Here is a 17,971-nt window from a genome sequence, read left to right as displayed (position 1 = left end):
GGCTATAAAAATTGCATATGAGTGTATATAATGTTTTGCGGTGATGTTTGTGATTTATTGTGATTTTTGGGGATTTTCTGGGTTGGATTTGCTATTTTCCTTTTAATTTTGCTAATTTTTGGCAGAAAAACTTCAAAAATACAAAAAGCACGTGAAATACGTTCGTAATGAAAAACAAAAAATATGGGGATGATCAGTGAATATAGGAAAACCTGTGGTACAATGGGGCTACAATTATGAGACTGGAGCGGAAAGCGTGTTTTGGCCAGATTTTGACCGAAATGCCAAATTGCTGGTAAACAAGGCAAATGGAGTCCAAATCAAGGAATTTTTTAGCCTAAACTGCATCTCGCAAGAAGTTGGGAGCACATGTCAAATTTCATGAAAAGTGGTTCGGGGACCTCCATTATAAGAAATTTTCACCTCATTTTCACTATTGACCTCCCAGTAGCTTCTACGACGCGCACGACTACCTGACGGGCTTCAGACATAAGAGGTAGGCTCACCACCTTGAGCTTTTCGTGCATGTTTGTCGTTTTGTCGCGAAAACTAGCGTAGGGTTCACACACAAAGTGGGCGGTAGAGACCTACAAGTAGAGGCGGCGACCTAATGGCTAACCCAAAAGCAACAAAACTTCATCGGCAGCGTACCCTAGCATAGGAGACCAGTCTTGGATGTTCAAAGGCACTAGAAAACCATCGAGAAAAACCCTAATTCCTAGAATCCCGCAAGAGGCCACCAAATGGGAAATCGGCAAAAAGGCGCCCAAATGCTACCAAAATTCATGGGTAGGAGCATCTCGACATGCTCGACAAGTCTATGTGGCCCACATGACCAAAAAGTGACCCGAAGCGGCACTAAACTTCAAAAACGACATCAGACACACAAAGCGTCAAATAGCTCTTGCGGCCAAACTGCATGCCCGTTTGCCACCAAACTTCACGAGCGGCTTTCCTAGATCATCAACAACCAAGTCCTATGGTGGTAGACCACCACAAATCATCGAAGATACGTAAACGCAACCAGGGGTGCTTCTAGAGCAACAAATTGCCAAATGAAGCTCCGATGAAGCCAAAGTCGACAAAAACCATACCGCAAGGATCCCCAAGGGATCAGGAAGCTACGGAGACCAACATCAAGAAATTTCATCGCCAAAAAGCACTCCAAAAGTCAGAAAACGGCTCGGAGGCTCTGAAGTCCACACAGGGAGTTACTTTCTATCCATTTGACTTTTTTGTTGAAATTATGCTTAAAAGGGACTCAGGGGGACCAAGGGCAGGCACTAGTGACAACATCCATGAAAAAATCATCAGGAGATATCCTACGCGTAGGATGTCTCAAGGGCACTTCTGGGCATAGATCCCAACATTTTTCATCACACACATTTTCTGAATGACCTTTACATGCTAGCCACCAAGTTTCATCACATTTGGACCAAAATTGACCTCATATGCATGAAAAAATGCAAAGTTAGGACATAGAGGCAATAATGGGCCATAGACCTACCAAATCTTGTCCAAATCACATGAAATTTGCACAACACATTCACAAGCACATAACCAATCCATCTGTGTACTCACCTGCAAAATTTCGTGAAATAGGCATCCTACGCGTAGGATGTCTATTTGACATTTTTGGCCTACAGAGGATGTTTGTCCACCAATCACATCATCTTCAAGAGCTCATATACCAAATTTGAAGCTATTCTAATCATTTTTTACCCCCAACACCTTCAAGATACACTTTTTTGAGTCCAAAAACACTATACAGGCTCTTACAAGCATCAATTCTTGTCCAAATCAAAATCCAAGAGCATAGCCATGTTCCATAGGCCAAGGACTACCCACAGAACAAATCCCATGCCATTTTGATGAAATAGACATCCTACGCGTGGGATGTCTCCAACATAATTTAGACCTTCTGTGCAAATTATGGAAGCCAATACCATGGTGCAATGAGCCCATATATCAATTTTCAACCCATTTGGACATCACTTGCTACCTGTTATGGACTTTCTACCCAATTTGTGACCTAAAGCCTGAATCAGCCCAAAAATTCCACTTCTTGATGCCCAAATCCATATCCAAGCACATAGCCACGTTCCATAGTCCAAGGACTACCAGCATGTCAAGTATCACCCAATTCTGATGAAAAAGACATCCTACGCGTAGGATGTCTAGAGGAAAAATTTTGGCCAAAATTGCACTGTGAGCACATGAACAGTTTCACAAGTTCCTTTTAAGATTTATTTTCAATTTTCAAGTCATTTGGATAGATAAAACTCAGTTTCTCAGCTAATATGGAAAAAACTCTAACTTCGGACTACTGAGTGCAACAGGATCTATGGCAGCCGCGAAGTCACTGGCAAAGAAGAAAAGAATGACCATTAAGGATTACCTAGAAGAAGTGGAGCCCTTCGTCATACCAGAAGGAACACTAAAGCCCACCAGCCCATGGATCCAAGAAGATTTGCTAGAGTCCAACGACCTAAAGATCTACTAAGGAGTGTTCAAAGACCCTGAAGGGAATGTGATCGAGCTACCAATGCTATCGTGGGAACTCAATGAGTTCGTAAGAAGCAAGATGGCCGGGTACTTGGAGAAGATTGATCTCCACAACTATTTTGAAGCAATGCTGGCGGGGGTTGACATAAAGAGATTCTGGGAATTTGTGACAACAATAAAGGAAGATGGAGTGGCCAGAGATAACCGATCTGCAAGGCAGTCCAGAAACAGAAATAGTCATCACCGAGCAAGTTGTAGCAGATGCACTCGACCTCTCCAACAAGGGGGATAGTGTAACTAAAAGAAGACATTATGTCAAGGTGTACACTGAGAAGAAAGGTAGCTACACTTTTAAAGATATTGCCAACCCAAAAGTGGCAATCATGAGTCAGTTGTACAACCAATACTTCCATATGTGGATGAAGCGGCCACAAAAGTACAGAATGCCGCCAGGAGAAATTGCCACGACATTCACTTGGGAAATGATGAAGAGCACTCCACGGCTAATCAATTATGCAGCATATATACATGACAACCTAGTGAAGATGGGTAACAAGAAGCCCACATATATTGTGCCAGGAGAACTAATCACTAAGGTGATTTATGGTGCATTGCACGCAAAAGGGAGATGGCCTGACCCCCCATCACAAAACGCCTGGCTGAGGCTCAAAGAAGACAAAGAAGACGAGCCACAAAAAGCACCAAGGGTTGCCACAAGATTGAAAAGACGTCTAGAGCCTGTTCAAGAAGAGCAGCCAGAGCAAAAGAAGGGAAAGAAAGAATTTGCCCAAGTGCCAGAAAAAGAGACAAAGTCACAAAAAGCGGCAAGACTAGAGTGGCTCATGGAGAGCTTCAGAGCAGAAAGGGCCCTTAAAGGCGATTTGAGTGAACTCTGGAAGCCATCTCTAGAAGCAATGTCGGGATCATCCCAAAGAGTACAAAGGGACAGATTCGAAGATTATATTAAAAATTTTGAGATTCTTCATGCCGCATTAGAAAATGTCCCGCATGTACCTTTTACAGAAGAGGAGGTGGAGAAAGTACGACAGAAACTGTTAGACGAGCAGGAGAGCCAAGAGAGAGAAAGGAAGACAAAGGCAGACCGAGATTTAAAGAAAAAGCCTACATCTCTACCCGCCAGCCCTGAGTCTAGCCCACCACCCTCACCACCTCCTCGTAGCCCTCCACAAGAAGACAAAGAGGAACGAGACAAACCAGTAGAACAAGAAGAGGCCAAGCAAGAGCAGAGCCAGGAGCAGGAACCAAAGGAAGGGGCTAAGCCTCGAAGTGGGCAGCCAGAGCCAAATGAGTCATATAACACATTTCTGGACCTGCTAGCAGCTGGATACACAAAAGAAGAGGCTGCCACAGTCACATTCAACTTGGCAAGCACAAGGCCTCAAGAACAAATGCAAAGCATCAGGTTAGTAGAACTAATAGATATGGCCACAGATACAGTGGACATGCACCCGCCCTCCAACGATTGGGATGTGGTGATGACGAAGTTAACCGGGTTAAGAGCGCAGTCCATGGCCTTAGAAAGTGAGATGGCAGCTCTCAAGGCCACTGAAGTGAAGATAAAGCTGGAAGTAGACTCTTTACAAGGACAAAGTCAAAGGCAGAAAGAGAGAGAAGCGAAGCTACACGCCAGTCTAGCAAGGGCATTGCAAAGATGCCACGAAATGGAAAAAGAAAATCAGGCAGCAGCCCAAAGAATGCAAGGAGTCGAAGAGGAGTGTAAGCAACTCAGCAAATCATTGATAGATGCCGAGAGGGAAAGGGATAACATGATCCTACAGCTGGCTGAGGAGTCTAAAGAAGTTGAAGCAATGCGAAACACCAAAGAAAAGGTGGAGATAGATCAAGAAGCCAGCCAGGATGAGGTCCTTGAGCTCAAGGACCAGCTTAAAGTGAAAGACCAAACCATCCATAGGCTACGGGCATCTCCTGCCAGAGCCAGATCTACTAGCTCGACTCACATCACTACGGAAAGCCAAATTTATGAAGAACAGATGCAAGAACTTCAGAAAGAGCTAACTCTAGGGAAAAAGCGACGATTGATGATGGCAGAAGGGTCAATTTTTATGCAAATACGAATGGAAGAAGAACAAAAAGCCATGCAAGAGGAAGTAGAAAGTATCAAAAGAAAGCTCGAGGAGGCGGAGAAGATAAACGCCGAGTTGAACGACCTCCTCGTGAATATGGGAGAAGAAGCTGAAATAGAAAAACAGAAACTCCTAAAGCAGATTGAGGAGCTGAGAGGATAGCAAGCCGGAGATCAAGAAGGCACAGGGCCAGCGGCAAATGAAGGCATAGATTTAGAAAATGTGGCAGATCCTGTGGACACACCTATGCAAGAGGAAATCCTCGTAGGACCCTCTCAAGAGCCACAAGATCTAACACAGGAAGAGGAAGAAAAGCTGTGTAAAGCAATAGAGGTGGAGATCAGAGAGACGACTAAGGAAGCCTTGGAATGGGAGAAGAGGGTTTTCAAGTCCATGACCATCTAGAAGATTGACGTCAGCAACCTCAGGCGCGAATGGCTTCAACCCTCTCTCCCATATCCTTTGCTAAAATATGAATCCGCCACCATCAATAAGAGGATTAGAGAAGAGCCGACAGTTCCACTCTACAATGCAGATATCTCTCAGCCAGAAGGAGCCAAGTTAATAGTTGATTCTCAGCCAAAATGGAGGAAGGTGTGGCTGACGAAGTACCCATAGTACCTAATCCATTTGGTAGAGGCACCCAAAAACATCAGAGACAACCTAAGCTTTTGTCCTCTACCAAGGATCAGGACGTGGAAGGCCCAAGAGATATTACAAAGGAGCCAACCCACTTGGCTGAATTATCCTCAGCTGCCGAGCTTGAAGGCAGGTGAGAGAATAAGTGTCCAATACATAGTGAAAACCCTAACGGGCGCCATAAAATTGTTCACTGGCTCACCTGACCTTACATGCATCATGATGAAGAAAATCTGCAAAACACTTTTAGCAGTATTTGAGACATTCAAGCATGGCCAGGTGAAAGACAGTATCTTCTTCTTCCAAGATACTTATAGATGTGCCTATGATCTGTCTGGTAAGCCTTCCAAGGAGGTGATACATACATTGTATCAAAGGATAATGTTTCTGCCATGCTATCACCTCCAGGCCTTTGAAGAAGAGTTCTACACCGACTTCTTCGCCATAAACACTGATATTTTCGAACCAATAATGATGAATCTACATGCAAGATACGAATCACTGATCAAGATGAGCGAAACCATACGATGAAGAAGCAGGTCAACGGCCATGTCGGGGACGACATGAGCAAGGAGGGGGGGAGTGTTAGAAGCTGGACACACCCCACGAAAACTGACTACTCGAAAGATTATCATTTCTTGTAATTATTCATTTATTGAGGAAACCTAATTTTTCACCTTGTAAATATTGGGGCTTACAGAAGTTTCCAGATTGTATCCCAGTTTTGATAGTTAGATTGAGTAGATGGTTGATTTGGAACTTTAGGGTTTAAGAATTGTAAGGTATATATACCACTTTTTGACCTTAATGAGAAAACATTTTGTCATTTTTAAAAAGAAGTTTTGAAGTCTGTGAGTGAGCGTACTGTGTACGAGAGAGAGTGTGAGCTTCATCTTGACGCTACGTGTGCACCGGTGGTCAGAATCGAGTGCGGAGAAGTGCAGCGTGTTGCCCCCAACGAGAGCTATGTGCCGATACCTACATTGCGCGCGTACAATCCGGTTTTGCGAGCTCCTTCTACGAGCTTCATCTGGTGATTGGGTGAGCATACGTTGTCCGATTTTGCATTGCAACATATCCACGCGTTCACATTGAGTAGAGCTACACATTAGGCACATTAGATTTTGGAAACGAAGACCTGCAAATTTCGGCCAGACATCCCACGTGATTTTGCACAGGGTGTTTTGGGTTGGGATTTTGGTTCATAGACCTTAGGGAGAGCGACCTATTGTTGTAAGTAGGGTCTCCTTCAAGTTTTGTGGTGTTTCGAGATTGTTTGATGGGTGTTCGGCTCTAGACAGCGTTGTAGGAAGTTTCCTCTTATGCACTCTAGAAGGCTGTGACTTAGACAATTGGTAGAGACCTTTGTAGGAATTAGTTAGGAGTCGGTCGAGTGTAGGTTGACACCTTATGCTTGCTTCCACGCGCCTGCGGGTCGAGCTTCGTCCTTAGCTAACAAATCTTGTTAGGTGATTTCTCGCTGTGCTGACGTCCGTCGCGGCGTATCCGTCCATATGGAAGAAAAGCACAAGTGTTGTGTGCCTGCTTCAATGTGGCAGCCCACCTTTGGCCCACATGATTTGATTCGCATGCATGGAACTATTAATGGACAACGTGTTCGTATTTTAGTGGATGATGGTGCAACTCATAACTTCTTGAAGTATAAGCTAGTCAAGAAATTGAAGCTTACACAGACTCCCTGCTCTCACAAGTATGTGGTGGAGCAGATGTCTGAGAATGATAAAGAAGTATGGGACACGGTAGTTCAAGGGGTTGAGCTTATTGTTCAAGATCATATGATGACCCTTGACTTCCAAGTTATGAACATGGACCGTGCTGATGTAGTTTTAGGACGGGAGTGGCTGAATGGTTTAGGAAACACATTTCACACTAGTTATGAACACAACTCCTTATCCTTTATGGCCAATGGTAAACATGTGCTTTTTCTTGGTGAGAAAAATATACCATCTGCACCTCTTATATGTACAGCCGAGCGTTCTATTTTGCAGAAAGAAAATTTAATAGATGAAGTCTTTTTGTCTTACTGCTTGTCTCCAAGTCTTGTGAATTCTCAAGAGCAAAGTGCGGTGAATTCTAGTAATGGTATGCAAAGTGTAATGAATTCTAGTAGTGGTATGCAAAGTGCAATGAATTCTACTGATAAACAAAGTGTTAACAAATCTGAGGAGCAAAGTCTCTCAATTTTAATTCTATAGAGCAACGTGCGACTATTGTAAAACAAACATTACAGGAATTACAAGATTCTCCATCCCAGCATAACTCTAGTTTACTTTCTCTTTTTGCACGGCAAAAGCTGACTCACTTACTCACGGAGTATAGTGATGTGTTCTCAAGTGATTTACCACCGGGTTTACCCCCTACACGTGATGTGAAGCATGGCATAGATGTCTTGCCAGGCACTGAACCGGTGAGTAAACCACCTTATCGTATGAGTGCTAAAGAAGCCAAGGAGGTTGAGAGTCAGTTGGCTGACTACCTCACTCATGGTTTCATTAGACCTAGCACTTCTCCTTGGGCATCACCAATTCTATTGGTAAAAAAGAAAGATGGTACTATGCGCATGTGCTTAGATTATCGCGGATTAAATGCGATAACCATCAAGAACAAGTATCATCTGCCTCAAGTGGATGATTTGTTTGATCAACTCCACGGGGCAAGATACTATACAAAGATAGATCTTCGTTCAGGATACCACCAGGTATGTATCCTACTGCAAGATATCTCCAAAATTGCCTTTAGAACACAGTTTGGGCATTTTGAATTTTTGGTTATGCCTTTTGTTCTAACCAATGCTCCAGTTACATTTATGACACTCACGAATAGTGTCGTACGTCCCTATCTTGAAAAATTTGTTGTGGTTTTCCTTGATGATATTCTCATTTACAATAAGACTGAAGATGAACACATAGAACACTTATGATTAGTGTTTGAACAGCTACGAGCTCACGTACTATATACTAAGCAAAGCAAGTGCAATTTCTTTAAAATAGAGATACATTACCTCGGTCATGTGATCTCTTATTCTGGCATCAAGTTGGACACTGACAAGGTCTCTGCCATTCTTCGATGGCCACATCCCAACACGGTTGAGGAGCTTCAAATATTTTTAGGCATGGCTATATTTTATCGACAGTATATCCGTGACTATGCCAAAATCACTGTTCCTATGACGGATCAACTTAAAGCAAAAGGTAAGACCTTTTCTTGGGAAGAAGCCCAAAAACGCAGTTTTGAACAGCTCAAGGTAGCTACAGCCACTGCTCCCATCCTAGAAATCGTCGACCCACTTAAGCCGTTTGTGGTAGAAACTGATGCTAGTGATAAATCCATTGGTGTGGTACTTCTCCAGGAGGGAATACCTATAGCCTTTGAAAGTAAAAAGTTAGATAGAGCTCAACAAAATTATTATGTCTATGAGAGAGAGCTCTATGCCATAATTCACGCTTTACGAAAGTGGCGACACTATTTATATGGGGCCGAGTTTGAAGTAGTTTTTTACCATGTGAGTATCAAATGGTTTACTACTCAAACAAACTTGAAGGGCCATAAAGCTAGATGGGCTGAAATCCTTCAAGATTATGATTGTAAACTACGATATCGCAAGGGGCGATATAATGTACTAGCGGATGCACTAAGTCGGATGCCTCAGATTAATTCACTTGCTTTCACGGAACTAAAGAGTGGATTTTTGGAGTCATTACGTGGCAAGTGTGCACAAGATCAATCATATGCTAAAGTGTGGAGTGCATTTTTAAAAAGGGATCCCTCACACTCACATGTCTCTAAACAGCCAGATCAACATGTCTCTGCACGCGCAGATAGAAACTCCAACACACAGAGCTCCACCCCTACTCAGGAAGGGCTTGAGTGATAGAAGAATTTTTCCATTGATGATGGCTACTTACTCCACAAAGGTAGAGTATGTGTGCCAAAGGACTCGGACACTAGGCAGCAAATCTTATTTGAGTGTCATGATAGTCCAAGTGCTGGTCATTCGGGTATCAGTAAGACGTATGCCTTAGTTTGACGGCAATTTTATTGGCCGGGCTTACATCATGATGTTCAAAAGTATGTACTAAACTTCCAACAGTGCCAAGGTAATAAGGCAAAGCGCCTCAAGGTAGGTGGCCTTTTACATCCTTTAGAGATTCCACAAGGTAAGTGGGAGAGTATCTCTATGGATTTTGTAGTAGGACTACCTACTACAAATTGTGGCCATGATGCCATTATAGGTCGATTCATTCCCATTAAGACTATGATTAAGACACCGGAATTAGCACGGCTATTTGTAGAGAATATATATAAACTCTACGATCTTCCAGCTAGTATCACTAGTGACAGACATCGAAAGTTTGATAATCACTTCTAGAGAGCTGTGTTCCAAAAGTTGGAAACTAAACTTAATCTAAGTATGGCTGATCATCCAGAAACGGATGGTCAAACAGAAAGAGTTAATCAAGTGCTAGAGGATATGCTACGAGCATACATTAGCAAGAAGCAAACCAATTGGGAAGATTACTTATCTATATTGGAATTTTCTTATAATAGTTCAAAGCATGTGACTACAGGGTTTAGTCCATTTATGCTTTTGTATGGATTTCAACCTAGAATACCCGTTACGGTGGGGTTGGCTAAGGAGACGATACAACAAGCGAAGGATTTTCTCCAAGACCATTTTGACATGCTTCAAGTTGCTTGACAGAATGTTAAGCAAGCTCAAGATCAATATAAGAAGTACACAGCTGAGCATCGACGTCTTGCTACTTTCAAAGAAGGAGACAAGGTTTTCCTCAAAAATCTGGAGCATTCAGAAAGTCTAAAGATGGGAAAAGTTTCTAAATTTTCACCACTATTGCTATTGTGGACCGTTTACCATTCTCAAACGTATAGTTCAAGTGGCCTATAAGTTAGCTCTTCCAGAGCACTCACGAGTTCATCCTATTTTTCATGTTAGCCGTTTACGAAAATAGATAGGACAGAATGATAATGTCATTGACACAGGTGTCTTGGTTGACCTTATCGCACTGCCAAGCATTCCTTATGAGCCCGAAAAGATTTTGGATTCTCATGAGTTTCGCACCAAACATCATGTCAGACGACAGGTGTCGGTAAAATGGCTAGATAGACCTAAAGAAGGTTCTACATGGGAGAATGTCTCCGCACTTAAGAAACGTTTTCCTACGTTTTTTTTCGAGGACGAAAACGATTCTCCAAGGGGGGGGGGGGGGTAATGTAAGGACATGGGTCCTATGGGCAAGGCCACCGGCACGGCCGGATAGTGTGTACACTAGGGGGAGGCTCTTAGATAGCACGGTTGGGTGGAGACTAGCACACGCATTACCACCGCCCTTTCACTTAGTCTTCTGGCCAATAGGAATCAGGAAAGCCATTGGGCTGTTGAATGCTCATTGGACCCCTTGGGAGACTATCCAATAGTCTTTTAAAAAGATTAATTTCTATTGGTTCTTTTATCAAGTGTTTTTAAATGAATTAAAATAAATTTACACTAACCTAATTCTCATTGGTCCACCTCTTAGATAGCACGGTTGGGTGGAGACTAGCACACGTATTACCACCGCCCTTTCACTTAATCTTCTGGCCAATAGGAGTCAGGCAAGCCATTGGGCTGTTGAATGCTCATTGGACCCCTTGGGAGACTGTCCAATAGTCTTCTAAAAAGATTAATTTCTATTGGTTCTTTTATCAAGTGTTTTTAAATGAATTAAAATAAATTTACACTAACCTAATTCTCATTGGTCCACCTCTATGGCCATCCAATAGGATTTGAATGAACCTTGGGGCAACTGGACTAGGGAGCTGACATGTGTCCACTATGCCCTTTGTGTAAAGGGAGCTTGCAAGAGTGTGTGTGTGTTTTTCTCTCATCCCCTACATATAAGGCTCACCCCCTCCTTGATAGGGATGTGGGAAGACTTTTGAGTCTTCCCACAAGCATCCAATTTACCCACACTTTGGCCATTGGACATTACCTTTGAATTTTTAGAACCTTAGCATTTTGGAAGTCTTAATGGGCTGAACCTTAGGGTCTTTGAAGCCCATTGATGCACATTGCTCTTTTTCACATGGACCCCCTTTGGAATTATACTTTTCCTCCTTTGGATCCCTACTGTGACCGGTCTGCCAGCCTAACCAATATCCTAGCTTTTTCTCCCCTGGTACTTCCCCATATTAAATGATCAATTTAACATGAGAAAATCATTTAGGAGAATTACATATTAGTTATTATGACAGGGTGAGATGCAGTCATAGTGCATCACCTATGCATGGTTAGGTATTGTCAAAATTAGATGTTGATTTCATTATTAGTTGATGGTCGGACTTATTTTATGCATAAAAAGTTCATGTCTTAAAGGACATGTGTTTGTGGGCTCAATTTGATTGTAGTGGATATGTCAAACTTTAAGTGTGGGAGACGGTTCAATATGTAATATGGTTTAAGGTCAAGGGTTGAGATCCCTCATGGATTATAGTTGTGATTTTTTATTGTGGAATGTGGTGTGGCTCTTGGATCTTTTTCTTTCGATATGGTTATCATGTCAAACATTTTGCATTCGTGTTATGTACTAAAGTAGATTTGTAGGTGCTAGGGCTGGATGTGCATCACCTTGAGTTGGGCGGAGTGCTCACCTATGTGATGTGATTGAATTATGGTTTATGGTTTTGGATTGGATCATGAAGTGGTTTTGATGGTTTATAGTAGGCGTGTAAGGGTAGAGAACCTATACAGTCTGATTGCTTAAAAAAGATTGTTTGTGAATATGGAAAATGCTATTGTGATTGGACTCATGTGTTATGTTTCTCATGACAGCGTCACTACAAGACTAGGATCACATACATCGCTTAGCCTTAGACAAAAGGGTCGATGACCTAGGGCTTTGCTGGATCACAGGTGTTGCCTACGTCTTCTTTTTGTTAGGCTTATCTACACGATTAGTGCGTCGGAGGTTGAATGACCTACACGGCTAACGCGTTGGGGATGTTTCCTTGTATTTTCCTAAACACCTGATGATGGGCATTGAAGACGTGTGATGCCTAAACTCGTATGGTTGGTGTTAATACCCTACCACTTGTTGGTATTGAAGATCCTTTCAGAGCTCGGGTTCATGGAGGGAGGCGAAGCAGCCTCAGCCTATATTTGGATCAGGTAGGTTGAAGGTGTTCTTGCTTGCTCCTGGCAAAGTGGAATTTTTTCTATCCGTAGTAAAGCAGAAGTGGATGGGTGGACATGTCGATCCCTACACAAGGTCTGGTGCTCTGCTAGTGATTTTATATCTTTGATACTATGGTATACCCAGATTTTGTTATTGCATTAATACACGATTGTTTATTTCATTTAGATGGGACATTTAAAGATTCCCTTTTCCCATTCTCCTGTGTCTCTGTGCACTCTATTTCATCCTCTCTCTCTCTCTCTCTCTCTCTCTCTCTCTCTCTCTCTCTCTCTCTCTCTCCTTGAAATGCGGTGCACACATCTATTCACCCTCCACAATGTTATTTTTTCTTGAGTACGCTTTCATTTATATCACCCATTCAAAGCCTAGCACTAGTTGCTAGGTGCCTCTAGATGCAGTCCGGCTCACGGCCTAAACTCCATGCTAGGTCAGTCGTTGAGAACTCCTCCCCTATGCAAACGCTTCTGCAACTCTGATGTATATTGAAATTGTATGAAAATGTAAATTGGGTATTTAGTGCATAGACCCCTGGGGAAGGGTATCTCATAGGACTAGAGAATGAAAGTTGTCTTCAAAGGACAAATCCTAACACCATGAGCATTCAATTGATTTGAAGATAGCTTTTCCAGTCTTCAAAGGTGGCAAAAAATATGATCTGACATTCATATCCGGGCATTTAAGCAATGTGCTGAGTTGAAGGACATTGACAAAGATGAGTGGAGAGAATACTTTCCACAAACCCTGAAAGATGAAACACAAAAATGGTATTATCACTATCCAACATGTCAGCTTAGAACCTATAAAAATTTGATCAAGGCCTTTTGACTGGAATATACTGATAATTGGGGTGATGAGGACATCCTTTGTAAGCTAGACAAAATCAAGCAGGGAAAGCTTTCAGTTCGGAGCGAATTCAAAGCTACATAGAGAAGATCAAAGAGCTGACAAGACAACTGCATGAGCCTCCATCAGAAAAGATAATGCGGCGTGGTTCCTCAGTGGGTTAAAGAGTAAAAAGGAAGGCTGACTAAAAAGTTCAATGATTTGGTCCAGAAAGCACTGAAGCTTGAGCAGCAGGAAAAGAACAAAAGGGTTCATAAGGGCAAACGGGAGTCTAGTGATAGTGACATAACAACCGAGGAGCTGGAGGTCTAGCTCCAACTCTTTATCCAGCTCATCTGACAGCTCGACTTGGATGATCAGGTCAAGGGAAAGAAGAAAGCGACTTGGACAAGAAAGATTAACACAATCTAACATTGAATCTGGAGGACTGTAGAATTTAGTAGGATCAATCAAGTTTGATTTGGAAGAAACTTATGTAGGATATACGATGGGCCTAGTCAATCAAGCATTTATGAATCATCTAAAGAACCAGGGTGATGATGATGAGGACACAAAGTAGGAGAAGGAGGATAGACTTGGAACAAGTAATCACAGAGATGACGATTATCAACCCCCTCCTCCAGTAGCAGGCTCGTCGACAGGTGAACAACAAACCAGTGATACACATGGAACAAAGGGAACAGGTGGGCATGCTGTAGATCAGGCTCAGCACCAAACGGATCAGACTGAGTCATCTGATCAAACTCAAAAGTAGATGCAGCAAGAGTCCATGGGGAAACAAGAAGCTCAAGATGATTAGAGGATGAGCAAAGAAAAAGCTTTTTAATAGATCTTGATTCAGACACTACTCTGGGCTACTCAATTGAATAAGTTTGAACAAGCACTTACGGAAGGAGAAGGAAACAAAGATACAAGAGTATTTGCATGATGATAATGCTTACTCAGATGTAGAAAGATTCTAGATGTAACAGGTGGGAGCTAGACGAATGATACAACAGTGACAAATGATTAACCATCATGAACAAACCACTTGCTAGTTACCCTTTCATCCCAACAACATTCAATTATTGGAACGGATACCAGAGTATCCGCTCACTGCTGATGATGTATGGTAAATCCTCAAGTACAATCGCCAACGTTCAAAATTTAGGACTCTAGTTGGAAATGCTATTGGGTAATCGGCCAACAAATTGTTGCATGAAGGATATCATAATATAGAAATACAAGCGCTACTCACCAAAATGCAAATTGCCATATGGGTCTTGGATCAGAAAATATAGATGTTATTGGAAAATAACGCATACAACAACACAGGGCCCAAGACTTGATTGAGCTTAAGGGAGCAAGAGGTGGCTTTCAAAAGTTCTTTACATTTGATTTAGATTTTCAAAAAGATGTTGATGCAAGAGAACCAAGTGGTCATGAACTTCATTGATTCTGTTCTTGATTTGCTCAATTCTGAGGTATGCATTACCCATGAAGGATGATGAATTGCCAAGGTTTTATATCGTGCTCTGTATGATCCCAATATAGAGGAGGAGAAGAAGAGGAGAACCTTTTCATCATTCTCTTTCTTTGAGAGTTTCCTCTGATCTTCCTTAGTATGAGGAGAGGACTTGTGAACTCTTTCTTCATGTAGATACAAGATTTCGAAGAGGCTGGACTGCCCTACACATAGATTGAGCAACCATGGAAGCCAATACATAGTAGTACAAGATTGTTGGTTTTTTTTCTGTAAAAAGCAGTCCTCTCTCTCTTACCCACGGAAATATGAGCTGATGTGTCAATTTTTGGGCCATTTTGCCACTTTGGGCCAAAGCTTGCTAAATTTGCAGAAAAGACCATTTTCTTTAGGCATTGGATAGGTTAAAGTAAATTTTACAAGTTTCATATTAGAATATTTGCGTCCAAGTGATCAGACTGCATTGATGTCTTATCGATAGATCCTTCTATGGACAATTAGCTCAAGCCTCTTTTCTAACTCTTATTGACCGAACGGCTGCATCGGTGGCCGGCCGGCCTACGGCAGGTCACGGGTGCATTGAAAATGGTGGTATGTCCTATTTAGAAAGTCTGGTGATTCGATCTTCAATCTTCAACAAATGCCATTTTTGGATATGTAGCGGTCAATTGTGTCTGAGCTCCTGCGGACCCGCCCAACGCACACCTCTACATGCGCGCGCGCGCACGCCCACACACACAAGCAAGAATCGCAGGTCAGTATAAAAGCACATAAGTGAATCTCACACACACGCACACACCCACAAGTGAATCTCTCTATCTCTCTCTCTCTCACTCACAAACACACAATTTAGCTATGAAATTGCTAGTCCTGATGTGTTTGCTCTTGATGGGCAGTTATGACATGGTGGTTAATACTGCAGCACAGGAGAGTAATGGTGATTATCCAGTAGCGGATGAAAGCCATCGCACCTGCATTGAAGCTGTGCTCACACGGCATGTGTACGAGGCTGTGCAGGAGGAAACGCGCATGGGTGCATCGCTCCTGCGCTTGCATTTCCACGACTGCTTCGTGCATGTAATCAATTACCATTCAAGTTTTCTCAAGATCTTCACATGGATTGATTGGACTATTGCTATGTTTTTGTGCAGAAAAGAGTGATGAGGATGAAGATGTTTTGCATGCATTTTCTCTAAGTTATGACACGAGATTATGTGTGTGTTGTTGATGAAGAATACATCTGACAGACCAACTTGACTATGTGCTCATATTTGAGCGCACAGGGTTGCGATGCCTCGATCTTGCTTGATGAAGAGAACGGTGAGAAATTCTCGCCTGGGAACAAAGACTCAGTGCGCGGGTATGAGCTCGTAGACATAATGAAGGAATCTATCACCTCCCAATGCAGGGTGCAAATCTCATGTGCAGACATTCTCGCTCTCGCCGCTCGTGCTGGCGTGCAAGCCGTTAGTCCACCGCATGTAAGAACTCTCTCTCTCTTTTCTCTCTCTCTCTCTCTCTCTCTCTCTCTCTCTCACACACACACACACACACACACACACAAACAACATGTATAACATAGCTGTCTCTATTGTTTGGTCTTTTTCTGTCCAGAGAATGCCTATATGGAATGTTACGATTGGAAGGTATGATAGCAAGTACTCATATGCAAACCTCACGGGCGCTCTACCCGGAACGGATGAGCCCATGGACAAACTAATGCAGAAGTTTGCAGACCAAAGCATCACTGATGTCAAAGAATTCATTGCTCTCATAGGTAAACAAGATGTCGAAAAACACTTTAAGTCCATTGAGACTGTTGGCTGTGTTTACAGGTAACGTTTTCGTGTCCATTGGAGAGATGATCACATTCAATCCAGCAGTGTTGTCATGTGTATGCATGTGTATTTCGCGTGCGTTTTTGTCATGTCTTGCATGCATTGAGATAGGTATTTCGCATGTATTTTGGTCACGTCTTGCTTGTGCTGAGATAAGAAGCTCATGTCATCTTTTTCCCACACAGGCACTATATGTCCAAATATGCGTGCACATGCATGTGCTTTTTCTGCCCATATCTTCACATATATATGTAGTTCAACCTCTCACAGAAGGATGCATATTTGATGCTAACAGAGGTAATCTTTCACAGGAGGGGGCCATACCATAGGCCTTAACCATTGCGGCTTTGCCAAGCGCCGCCTCTACGGCAATGACACAACCAATCTCTATTCAGATCCAGAGTATATTACCTTCTTGGAGCATATGTGTCCAGAGACACAGAGTGTACAACATGACGCTGAGGTGAGCATTGCACTCGACAATAAGACAATGAACATATTTGACAACGGGTTTTTTGCGTCGCTACACAAGGGACGAGTGGGCATCAAATCGGATCAGTTGCTCGGCGACCCCAACAATCCATCAGAGATACGCGCTGCGGTTGAGCTCTTCACAGACAATGAGGATGCCTTCCTTGAGGCATTCAGCGCGGGGATGGAGACAATGGGCAACAATGGCATTCTCGGGTCCGATGAGGGAGAGATTCGGGCAGAGTGCCGTCATCCCAACGGTAACTACAGATGAAGGCTAGACTTCTCATGTAGAATCAGACACTGAAATTTTGAGGTTAATGTGGTAGAAAGCATTTTAGACTTGAAGGATTGGATACCCTCACATGTATGTGTAGAGAGGAGTTAGATGTGATTTACACACTATATGGACATAGTTGTATTGCGTGCATGTGTGCACACAATTAGTTAAATCACACCATTAGCACAAATCGTAATGATTACGATTTGTAGATTTGTAGACGGTCATTGACATGATTCACATAATGTAGAGACAATGTACGGTAATCGACATGATTGAATGTATTCATAGACCATAATCAACATGATTCACATAAATGGATAGGGATAATTACATTAATGCATGATGCACAACTCAATTGAGCCATTAGCACAAATTAAGTACATCATGGGTGTCCAGTCAGGGTTGCTTTTTGATGGGCTTTTTACCCGTTTTGGTGTCTGCATATCTCCCTTCATCACTAAGGCCTATTATTGTGATATAGACATGTTTGCAGAAAAAAAAAAAATTGCACAACTTACAATGGACCAAAAATAGCTTGTATAACAATGATGAAATCAATCCTATTGTCAGTGAAATACTGCACAAGATGCATTGTCAATTTGTTTCTTTTA

The 17,971-nt window shown here is 42.5% G+C and overlaps 1 protein-coding gene across 1 annotated transcript; it reads left to right on the top strand.

Annotated features, from left to right (window-relative positions):
* Nucleotides 1-15,567: 15,567 nt before the first annotated feature.
* Nucleotides 15,568-17,692, top strand: LOC147425196 (peroxidase A2-like). Its single transcript, XM_086500417.1, has 4 exons — nucleotides 15,568-15,845; nucleotides 16,052-16,249; nucleotides 16,383-16,545; nucleotides 16,918-17,692. Exons 1-4 carry the CDS (start codon nucleotides 15,624-15,626, stop codon nucleotides 17,349-17,351), a joined length of 1,017 nt encoding a protein of 338 aa, XP_086356543.1. The 5' UTR covers nucleotides 15,568-15,623; the 3' UTR covers nucleotides 17,352-17,692.
* The last annotated feature ends 279 nt before the right edge of the window (nucleotides 17,693-17,971 follow it).

This window comes from Adiantum capillus-veneris, chromosome 25 (genome assembly GCF_014529385.1).
Source record: "Adiantum capillus-veneris isolate H3 chromosome 25, ASM1452938v2, whole genome shotgun sequence".
In the NCBI taxonomy this organism is placed as follows: Eukaryota; Viridiplantae; Streptophyta; class Polypodiopsida; order Polypodiales; family Pteridaceae; genus Adiantum; species Adiantum capillus-veneris.
Note: the sequence above shows the minus strand (reverse complement) of the source record. Positions and strands in the feature narration are given on the sequence as shown.

What these genes read in the sequence shown, in the direction of transcription:
- LOC147425196 (XM_086500417.1), top strand. Translation starts at nt 15,624, where the DNA reads ATGAAATTGCTAGTCCTGATGTGTTTGCTCTTGATGGGCAGTTATGAC. An exon ending in TCCACGACTGCTTCGTGCAT is followed by an intron (nt 15,846 to 16,051) that starts GTAATCAATTAC and finishes TTGAGCGCACAG; the next exon opens with GGTTGCGATGCCTCGATCTT. An exon ending in AGAATTCATTGCTCTCATAG is followed by an intron (nt 16,546 to 16,917) that starts GTAAACAAGATG and finishes AATCTTTCACAG; the next exon opens with GAGGGGGCCATACCATAGGC.